Below are 11,474 nucleotides of genomic sequence, written 5' to 3'. Positions count from 1 at the left end.
TTTCCACTGTTCTGCCTCATGGCCTACCACTTGTGCAAATCAGATCCTCATTGGTATTCACACCCAACCATGTAAACTGACCAGCTACGCCATTGCTTCCAATAGGATATACACCAGAATGTGGTAAACAATGCTGCCTTTCTATTCCATTGTCTGATGCACATTTGAGCAAACATTGGAAAGACATACACATATTAAATTCCACAATGGTTCATCATTTCCCCAAGAACTTGCACAACATTCTCTGCATCCAGATAGATTTCACTTTCTGACTCACTTGCACTATAATTCATGCTGATTATATTTCCACTGATGAAAAATAAACTGGGTGGAATTGGACATAACAAGTATTTGTGCTAATGGTTCATACTCAGCCAAACGACAATGCCCGGGGTTGGATATTTTGGGTGGTAGTGTACAAAGTTTTGCTTAGTTAATAGAGGATATCATCTTACCTCCCCGCAAACAAATCAGGATGAATGCTCAATATGTAGGTAATTTGGAAATGACCTCAGTTGAGAAAGTATTTTGCAACTATAGGCTGTAATATTAGGGCATTGTTAGTAAGTTATACGTGTATGATTGCAAGGCGAAAGCTGTACAGCCTTGACCACAGTAAATCAAACATCTCTCACTGTGTTTCTAGATGGTGTTTTAAGATAAGCTAACTTGCCCTTCTCCAAAACAAATATTGACTGGAAATGTAGTTCAAATACTGAACAAAATTTATTCTGCTTTAGCAATCTGGACAATATGACATCTTTTTAAAAAAAACAACGACGATTTATTCACCTTTCCTAAAGTGGCGGTGGCGGTTCCTTCTTAACAAAATAAATTACACTACCTGTGTGCTTTCCAGCAACTTCTACTGTTGTCTTTGCAAAAGAGCGTTTTTAGTTGGGGAGCATCATGTGCTATCCCCCTTCACATGGACTGAAATGGTAGAGTCAAACAAAAGGTGCATCAAGTGATTTTCTTGAAATTTGCTTTCAATTCTTAAACCTCCTTCACTAGGGCTGCCATCAAAACTTTGAGCTGCTTGGTGACCAGTTGTGTCCGATTCTGCTGTCTGAAGTGGAGCAAATATGGATCAAGTAATTTCAGCAAAGCCCATGAATTCCCCCCCCCCAAGCCTGCACGAGAGGTGGGTGGAAGATGGCTTGGCAGAAATGTGAGAGACGACAGCCATCATCTAGCAGCACAGGGATGTGCCGAGCGGTGGGAAACCTGCCGTGTCAGATGGAGGCCACCAGAGAAGGTTCTAGATCAAGTCCCTGGGATGACCATTAGGTCACTTGTCCACCTCAAGGCAAGAGCGGGGGCCTCACTTCCTGAGGCACTCCAGCATAAGCACTCAGAGCAAAATGAAGACCCATGGCAGGGAACAACATGGATGGTGCTGTGGGTGGGAATGAAAATACATGGCCAAGCTTCAGATGAGTCCTCCAAAGCCCCATTCCAACAGTGCCTTTTAAAAAGGTGCTTGGGGGGTTCATTGATTTGAGAAAGGCACTCATCACTCTCAGAGGCAATATTTACTGGCACACTACTAAAATAATAGTTGTTCCTGTGAATGGAACAAAAGAACTATATGAAACAATGGTTGAGGAACAACAGGTCGTGAACCATGCTGGCTACCAATACAGTGGTACCTCAGGTTACATACGCTTCAGGTTACATACGCTTCAGGTTACAGACTCTGCTAACCCAGAAATAGTACCTCAGGTTAAGAACTTTGCTTCAGAATGAGAACAGAAATTGTGCTCCAGCGGCATGGCGGCAGCAGGAGGCCCCATTAGCTAAAGTGGTGCTTCAGGTTAAGAACAGTTTCAGGTTAAGAACGGACCTCCAGAATGAATTAAATACTTAACCTGAGGTACTACTGTATGTGATCCAGCCCACCTCCACACTTGCTGCCTTTGTTCAGCTCATCTATGAACTTGTCTCTTTTTCAATACTGAGGTGGGTGTCCCCCCCCCCCCAAAGTCTACACTAGGCTACACTACACTACTGCAATCATCTTATTGATTTATGGAATGATATGTGAATTGTATGTGTGTGTTTTAACAAAACGCCGCTGCAAAATGTATTCTCAAAGGTCAACAACTTGGGAGGGATGACCCACAACCCATCCTATCTTACATTGTAGAAGCTCCAGACTGTTGTTGTCTGGAGTGGGTGGGAACTTGAACTTTGCTCCATGGAATTTCAACTGATAAAACACAGTGGGTGGAAGAAGAAAAGAGAGAGAGAATATTCTCACTTGAGAGATAAACACAGAGGACGCTGGGGTGCTTTCAATATTGAAACAAAATTTGGACTTGAAGAAGGTAAGTGTGATCCTGAAAACAGGAACCTTTTCTGTGCCTGTACAGAGAGATTTGCGCACATTCTTCATTTTAAAAGAACTCCCATGTAATTTTGCTTCAGCCAGATTCCAGCCACAAAAAGATTGGAAATACACAAAGCACATGGAGGAAGTAGATATCTATGCCACATGAAAATACAATCGCTCTTTGTGTGTGATAGATAAATAGATAAATAAGATATACAGTGGTACCTTGGGTTACATATGCTTCAGGTTACATATGCTTCAGGTTACACACTCCGTTAACCCAGAAATGGTGCTTCAGGTTAAGAACTTTGCTTCAGGATAAGAACAGAAATCGGCAGCAGGAGGCCCCATTAGCTAAAGTGGTGCTTCAGGTTAAGAACAGTTTCAGGTTAAGAATGGACCTCCAGAATGAATTAAGTACTTAACCCGAGGTACCACTGTATTTGCAAGGGTTGTAGTCTTGATTGTTTAACCTGCTCTGCTGTGAAATGTTTTCAGCAGCCTTAATCTGCTTGAAAATTCTAGTGCTACTATACATTTGTTTTCCTTGGTGTTCCATGTCCTTGTGTCCATATGGATGAAAGGCGGGATTTAAAATACTTTACATAAATTATTTGCATGTGTTGCAACATTTACACTGCAACCCTATGTGGGTCTACTCAGAATTCAGCCTCATTCATTTCAATTGGGTTTGTTCCCAAGTAACTGGTATAGGAGTACAGCCTTAGTTGGTTAATTGGTTAGATATTTTTCAAGACCTTTTAAACGTCAAGGATGATTAATACAAGCACTTATAAAAACTATGACCACTAAAGCTATCCTGAGAAAACTCTCACACAGGAGGGGTGCCTCTTCAAAAAAAAATAATAAATTCATTTGAAGATGGGTTTTCTATGACTTGCCTGAGAAGAAATCTTGCAGTGTTCTTCCTGGCAGCTGTTGCTCCATCTTCCCTGTTAACAGAACCTATGACATCTTTTTAATACGGTTTTGAACCAAAGCACTCCCTCATCATTTATATATCTTGTTATTTTCATTTTCCAATTTCATTTTCAGAGAAGGCTGAGGTTTTTCTGACCACAATTCGTTTCATCATCCCACCTCAAGATCCCCCAATTGTCATTTTCCCTATGACATTTTAAAGCCAATTATGTATATAAGCACATTAGGTTATAAGTACAGGTTCAGTCCACAGCACCTTAAGTTATAGGTATTGGGCCAACCTCTAGGACAGCCCTTCTCAGCTTTGGGTTGGTCCTAGATGTTGTTGGACTACAACTCCCATCATTTCTTGTTGGCATGGCCAGTGGTCAGAGAGGATGGGAGTTATACTTCCAGAACACCTGGCAACCCAGGTTTGAGAAGGGCTGCTTTAGAATCTCAGCAGGCAGAGCAAGGGGGTTTCTGTCTTAAACTGTTTCAGACTGCTGCAAATCAGAACGTAGGTAGGTGAAACACTATTCACAAATGTAAATGGCTTCCTAAACCAAATAATTTCAGGGAAGGTTTCAGATCACAAGCTGGTTAGGGGGGCTTTAGCCTTTTAGAGAGGCCCGCTATGGTTCCCATCCAAATCAGAGGTTTGTGCTTGCTGTTTACACTAGAAAAGCTCCTGTTCGCACCAATATAGGCTTTCCTTTCAATACAAATGACAGCTGTGAGAGGATCCAAACTGGTAACGTTATTTGGGGGCAAAGGGTTAAAGCCCCATTTAGCCCCCCCCTTGAGATTTGCTGTTATTGTGCACGGTTATATAGTTCAGATGCATTTGTGATATAATTATTATTTTGGAATATTACTTATTTCTTATAATAAGTTTTGCTTAAATTTTTTACCACAATGGATTATAAAACATGTATTTTAGCATAAAATGCAACTACAAATCCATATGTTGAGATGAAGGAAGTATTTTAAAATGGTTTTTTTTGTGTGTGTGCAGATCTCTTTTTTAGAAAGTCACATCTTAAAGTAGAAATGGGATGGAACAGATTTATGAATGAACGCATGCAGAATTGGCCATCCCTAGTTGAAACTTTCCATGTTGTGCATCATGTGTGCAAAACTTACAGGGAGGCTATGCCATGTTGAGCATTCAGTGTACAAAACCTCCTGTTGGTGCTATTGATACACGTTTCCTGAGCCTTTATTCAAATAGGCTCAGGTACTACTCTTTATGTGCATTTGCCAATCGACTCAAATGTACCTGAAATTATATCTTACATATAACATTTTTTTCCATTCAAGACTAACAAAATCATTATTTCACACAACTGTTTTACTAGGATCACTTTAGAATTGTTCTCTGTAAAAATGGCAATAGATCATGCTGAAAAGGCTATACATGCATTCTTCTAAAATCAACTTTCTAGGCATGGGATTCCTTTGGACTTTTGGCTTCCTTATCTTGCCGGCGGCATTCTCACAAAGCACAATCCCCACTGCAGGCAAGGACAACACGTGCCCTTTCATTCTTGGAATGCCTGGGAGCAATGGATTGCCGGGTCCAGCAGGAGAGAAGGGTGATCAAGGTACAGTTACAAAGACTTGTCAGGGATGGGCTTAGTGCAGGCATGTCCAAAGTCTGTTTTGGGGGTCTAAACCCGGTTTAATCCAGCCCCTGTGGCAGTTTATTTCCTGGGGTAAAATCCTAAAAAACCCTCAACAACTTCAATCCTAAAAAGATGACTGTTGTGTAGTAAGGACCTTGGTCAGCAAGGGCTGCTCATCGCCTTCTTGGGGGCGACGTTTGTGGCCCCTTGCGCTCCAGCCTCTTTACTGCACACACTGACCAGCCATTGCAGGGAATTCCCTATGCCCTGGGGATGGGGGCAGATACCCATTGAAGACCGTGGCAGCCCAGCCAGCGGCTGAATCGCCAGGGCAGAAACTTGCTGGCCATCCAGAAATTGGCCCCAGCCCTGCCCAACCAGGCAGCACTGCTTTAAAAGACCCATCGCCTGGTGGAGCTCTGTAGCGCTGTTGACCATTTTAAATTCCAGATCATTGTCTGCCTGCGTTTGTACTCTCTCACTTCACCTTAGAATTGGAGCCACAACTGGGAAACATTCTGAGGAGGGAGCGAAGTGACCAGCATTGGGATGCTACCACTGTGTGTGTGTCTCCAAACTGGACCACTGTCATTTCTGCCGCCCCTGACACTATCCTAATTGTCACTTTTGGGGGATACCCCTCTTGGCTTTGGTTTGGTAACTAGGGGACCAATGGTAGCCATGATGGGATGGGATACAGCTGCCAGTTCTTACAATAAGGCAATCTGAGTCATGGCTCAGTGTAAAATAAGCCATTAGCCAGAACTTTTCAAAACAAGTATTTCTGTATTTGATGCTGAAGTATGAGCGCATCACCACCAGAATTGGGCCGGCCGCTCAAGGTTTGATCGGGATCTAAATGTTTGTCCATGCAACGGATGTTCTTGTAGAACTTGACCATGGATTCGTATTTCTTCCTTCCTTCCTGTTATTCCTCGTGTTTCTTCCTGTTCATTTAATCCCTTGATTTCTAGGACCTCAAGGAATTCAGGGACCTCCAGGAAAAGCTGGGCCTCAAGGCGATAAAGGAGATCGGGGTCTAGTAGGTGAAAGAGGGCCAAAGGGAGACCACGGAGCAAGAGGTAGGAGCCTAGTGATAGATTAGCTACCTGCTAATCTGACATCTTTCTTCTCTGGTGGACAAGTCATACTGGGCACTGAGGAGACAACCGCTGAATGCAACCTGCTTTCACATAAGAGTATTTGCAAAGTACAAGGCATCATCTCCATGGTTTCACTTTCCTTCACCCAGTTAGTAGTAAAGTTACAGCCACCTGAAATCAAGATATAATTTCACCTAAAGCAAACAAACATTGCCTTTTCTGTGGCTGTATCTGCACTGTGAGGGAGCACGTTTATTCTGACAAATAATTACAGAGAAAGATCTCACCTTGTGGCGACATTTCCCTGTAACAACTGATGAGAAAATCCATCACTTCTAAACTAACTGCACATTTATTTTGGTTATGTCTCTATTATACCACAAGAGGGCGTATTTAAACCAACTAGTAGCAAATGACCAAAGAACAAAAACAACCCAAAAGGGGAAATGCCACTTCCTGATGACTCTTCAAAAAACCTGACTCTGGAAAACCTGATCTGATAAACTCATAATAGAATTGTAGAGTTGGAAGGGACCCCAAGGGTCATCTAGTCCAACCCCCTGCAATACAGGGATCCTGCCCACAGCAATCCCTGAGTGGGCTCGAACCACCAACCTTCCCAGTAAACAGCCAGACGCACTGACCCACTGCACCACAGAGAGCATCCATCACTGAAAGAAGATGATTGTCAGTACAAAGACTTAGGTAGACCAGGGTCATCTGGTTGTTTCAGTTTCAAAAAATTATAAGTGTATACATTTTGTAAACCTATAAAAGGAGCATTCCTATGGTCATGGGTTCCAAGACTTGACCACATTGTATTTCCCCAGGTATCACCAAGAAATGCCCACAATAGGCTTTATGCCAGTCAGTTTGGAATAATGGTTGGCTTTTTTTGTTCATTATATAACAATAATGTCAGTAGTTTAAGACTCCCCTCTCTATAGGTACTCAGTTGCTGATGCAGTTCGTCCTACACCTATTAGGAAGTCTGCCTAAATGCCTCCACCTATGTAATTTCTATAACAGCGTACTTGGTGGATATAGTACAGGCATAGGCAACCGTGGCCCTCCAGTTGTTTTGAGACTACAATTCCCATCATCCCTGACCACTGGTCCTGTTAGCTAGGGATGATGGGAGTTGTAGTCCCAAAACATCTGGAGGGCCGAGTTTGCCTATGCCTGATATAGTATCATGTTTCCATCATGATCTGCTAAGAGTGCTGTTAGAGAAACCACATTGGCAAAATCTTTTACCTGCGCCCCAATCAGGGTGAGAACAATCACATCTCAAACAAGATATGTGGGTCCAAGTTCCTAATAGGTGATGGTGGTGATTTGCAGCATTTGCACAGAGCAGCCGGGATTGCATTTGCATAGTCCTTTTTAAGAACAAACAAACAAACTGGAATCTATTTATTGAGCTGACTTAAGCCTGATAATACTCACCCATTGTACCCATTTTGCTTCAATTTTGATCTATCTCCAATTTATGTTTTTGGAAAAGTTTACTAAAGAAATAGTATAAAGAGAAACCAGAATCTTGCTGAGAACAAACTATTTAGTGGATAAAGGTAAATGGAGGTGGCTTCAATCACCAGCTCTGGGACAGCTGATAGGATTCCAGTTTTGGTTAGTGTATGGTTTTTGGAGATGTTAATCAGGTAGGCTTGCATGAAAATGTGAACCAAACAATTTCTTCTCCTGCCCTGCTGAATCTAGGCAAAAATAGTTTTGTTAGACAACTGGGATCATCGACTTGTTTTTAAACCAGCAGCTTTGTCTTCTGAACTGCATTACTTGCTGTGTTTATTAAAGTACTTTTTCAAAAACTGAGAAGCAGAGGCGGAGAATCCAGAGGTTTTTGACGTTGCACTTGTGGCTTATCACAGAGGTGGTTCCTCTTGTTGTCATGCTTTTCTCAGTATACGCTTTACATCACAATATTAAGAATTTTGTCTTTATTGTTACATCATTTAGAACTCCAGCAGCTGGAATCTGAAGTGGCCCGTTTGAAAGAACAAGTGGGGGCTCTGAGAAACGCTATGCTCAGGAACCAAAATGGTGAGAAAATGGAGTGGACTGGCGAGAATGTGGATATCAGATATCATTTTCTGTGAAATGCATGAAGTTATGCATCACAGCATGATGCATGTTGATTTTAGTATGATGATGCAGCCTATATCCAGCTGCTCTTGCTCTTGGAGTTAAAGCTCTGAGAGATAATTTATAAAATCAACAGATTGTAAGCTTTCTCAGGACTGTACCACTTCAAGTGGCAAGGGCAGGGTTGCATGTCTGAAGGTTCCTCAACCAAAAGGGCAAAACAATCGCCTTCTGTATAGATTAGTTTGTTAGGAAGGAAGCACAGCTGATCCTAAGCTATAGCTTAGGGCCCCACTCTCTTGGGGGTCCCCCAAAAAATTAAAGGGGGAAAAACTGGATGTACATTTCAAAAATGTAAGATAAACTTCTTAATTGTATTTCAGTTCAACAATTACTTTGATAAAATACATATTTTGTTATGTGCAAATGGCTTTAGATACCTATTAGGTCCATAAATTACACTTTTAGTGTATTTTTGGTCTTCGTTGGGAGCCGCCCAGAGTGGCTGGGGAATATAATAATAATAATAATAATAATAATAATAATAATAATAATAATAATAATAAAACATATATTCAACACAAAAAAGTGACAATTTGTTGTTGTTAAAGGACAGCTGGACATATAAAGGGTCCCATTACCTTCAATAGCTTAGGGCCTCATCAAACCTAAATCCGGCCCTGCTACTGACTGTATCTAAAACAGCCCTGAAGGTGGGTTTGGGCAGTTGAATGCACTGTCTATCATGCCACAACAAACACACAGCTGCTAACAAATTCTTCACTGTGGTGTTACTTTACTTTATTTGAAAGTTGAACTGCCAACTGAGGGAGGGCCCCTACTGTCTAAAATGGTAACTGTGTTGGCTTTACATTGCTAATAAGGTCATTAGTTCTGATTTGCTAGCTTTGAGTTAAACCTGATTCTGGCTATGGACATGGGGCTTAGACATGGGAAGAACTGCTAAGCTTCATATGACCAAAGCATTAATTGTATGATTTACGACAAACCTGATTCCCATTCATATTTGTACATAATTATATAGTTAAAGTCACAGCAGGTTTAGCAGCTGTTCTAACAACAGTGGTTTACATTTCCTAAGGGCATTTCAAACCAGCAGAGAGACAGTGCACTCTGATAAGTCCCTACACTAAAGATTACTCAAATATCAATGTGAACTCGTAAGGTTCAAACTGAAAGACACTACCCAAACTTCATATTAATAAACTAAGCATCAGCATGAATCAACAAAAGTGGTAGAGAGTGCCACCCATTAGCTAGCTAAAATGTAAGCTCAAAATACATTTTCCATCAAGTTCTGTGATTCTTTCAACTTGCAAGATGCAAGTTGGTGTGGAAGAAGGATGTGTTTAATCCTTTTCCAGTAAAGGGATCAGACCATACCTTCTCATTGCAGAAGACCACCAGTTCAGTCCCTGCTATATCCTCTTAAAAGGATCAGGTATCATAGAATCTTTTGCTCAACCTAGAACCCATCCTAGAGCCCATCCTACAGCTTCCGTTTGTACAACCTTCCCAGACTGCCTTGCACAACAAGGAGGAATAACTAATCAAGTACCATTCAACGAAGCCAAAACTTAACGCAGCTGTAACTGATTCTCTATTCCTCTAGCTCATTTATTCCCAAATGGCCGAAGTGTTGGTGAGAAGCTATTCAAAACCGACGGCTCCCAAGGCAGCTTTGAGGCAGCCAAAGCGACCTGCTTCCAGGCCGGTGGTCTGCTTGCCTCTCCGAGGTATTCTGCGGAGAATGCAGCCATCCAGCAAATAGTTGCTCGTCACAACAAGGCAGCTTATCTGGGAATGAACGACTTGCAGTCAGAAGGCACGTTTGCTCACCTGGATGGCAATGAAGTCAATTACACCAACTGGGCAAGCGAAGAGCCAAACAATGCTGGCGGGAAGGAGGACTGCATTGAAATATTTCAGGATGGCAAGTGGAATGACAAGTCCTGCACAGAAAGACGGTTAATAGTGTGCGAGTTTTAATCTTGGCTGCCAACTTCTGCCCAGTCACAAGATATGCAACATTTCCGATCGTATTTGGGAATATCCAATGCGAACCCTGTTAGAGAATGGGGACTATCCACTTGCCCCCAGTTCCTGTACAAAGCAAGAACCCATCTCCTCCACTCTGTCTGCATTTTGCCAGTCCTCTTTTTACGCAACTCAGGCATCCATTTCAAGAGACACAACACACAATAGCCTGTTTGCTCATTACGGTACCATCTTGCTCACTCTGAAGCCACACAACGCAATAGCAAACCCACTTGCTCATTCCATCTGCGATTTCCACTTGTTTATTCCAGTATTGTTTTTCCCTAACCTGATTTTTGACATCTGAACACTGTGAGTGACTTCACCTGCAGAATCAGTTGGGAAATCTTTCTGTCCCTCCTCCATCTTTGGCATTGATTTCCACCATTTCCTGGCCTTTCACTTTCTGAAATCTCAGATACTTCACCAACTCCCCCCCTCCCCCCCCCCCCATTATTGTCCCAGTTGTTATGGAACAACATTTTTCTTTTGCATTTCCCCCAGGGATATTTCAAACGTGCACTTATGCAGGTGTGTACAATACAGCGTCCTGCACGCACAGAGCTGCGCACCTCTGCTTCTTATTTTATTTTTGTTACTTTAAATATGTGGCACAAATAGCCACACAGGCAGTAGCAGAAAACCTGACACTGGGGGAGCTGGTGTCACTGTGTTCACTGTTACAGAAATCCTTCCCCGACACCTTCAAAGGCTACATACCTTTCAACATTATTCCAATGAAAATAAGGAAGTCCTAAGGAGAAGCAGGACATTCTGGGATCAAATCAGAAACCGGGACAGCTTCTGTAAATCTGGGACTGTCCCTGGAAAATAGGGGCACTTGAGACTACCAGTTGGCAAAAATGCATCTATACATCCTCACAAATGGGTCTTACAATATTGCAAAAACTGCTGAGCAGGTACCACCCATTTTCCCTTCTCCCTAATGTTCTCGTTTTCTACTTGTATGGATTTTTTAAAAGAAAGGATGGAGGATTTTTTTAAAAAATGACCCCATGAAGTGGTAACTATTTTACTACTTCAGACGCAGGGAAAGGACGTTTGCCAACTTCGTGCTCAAATTCTACCAAAATAGAAGTAGTGGGTGCAGAATAAACCTTGCAAACTAAGGACTCAGCTAGATTGGTAAAAAGCGTTTTATATGCGTTTTATATGCGATATAACACTGTGACACCAGATGGCGCTGTGGAGTCCCATCTTTCCCAACCGGATTTCCCTGTATGAGTTAACAAAAGAGTGTGCAAGATTAAAATAAAAGGTATACAGAAATACCTGTGGTTTGCTTGATTTAGTTCTGAATCC

General features: G+C 42.1%; 1 protein-coding gene and 1 long non-coding RNA gene across 2 annotated transcripts in view; one reads left to right on the top strand and one right to left on the bottom strand.

Moving 5' to 3' along the window:
- LOC309371323 overlaps positions 1–11,474 on the bottom strand; it is a 93,546-nt gene that overhangs the window by 77,319 nt on the left and 4,753 nt on the right. The window lies entirely within an intron of this gene.
- LOC309371157 (pulmonary surfactant-associated protein D-like) lies at positions 3,730–11,443 on the top strand. Its single transcript, XM_081913834.1, has 5 exons — positions 3,730–3,780; positions 4,705–4,863; positions 5,859–5,966; positions 7,968–8,051; positions 9,727–11,443. The coding sequence occupies exons 2-5, from the start codon at positions 4,707–4,709 to the stop codon at positions 10,101–10,103; spliced, it is 726 nt and encodes a 241-aa protein (XP_081769960.1). The 5' UTR covers positions 3,730–3,780; positions 4,705–4,706; the 3' UTR covers positions 10,104–11,443.

This window comes from Podarcis melisellensis (assembly GCF_964234715.1).
Source record: "Podarcis melisellensis genome assembly, chromosome: 5".
Lineage (NCBI taxonomy): Eukaryota > Metazoa > Chordata > Lepidosauria > Squamata > Lacertidae > Podarcis > Podarcis melisellensis.
The sequence above is the reverse complement of the archived record's forward strand: the minus strand, read 5'-3'. Positions and strand labels throughout refer to the sequence as shown.

Excerpts from the sequence above, each read along its gene's own strand:
- LOC309371157 (XM_081913834.1), top strand. The coding sequence starts at position 4,707 with ATGGGATTCCTTTGGACTTTTGGCTTCCTTATCTTGCCGGCGGCATTC. Across the intron at positions 4,864-5,858 it reads AGGAGAGAAGGGTGATCAAG|GACCTCAAGGAATTCAGGGA; the intron begins GTACAGTTACAA and ends CTTGATTTCTAG. Across the intron at positions 5,967-7,967 it reads GGGAGACCACGGAGCAAGAG|AACTCCAGCAGCTGGAATCT; the intron begins GTAGGAGCCTAG and ends TACATCATTTAG.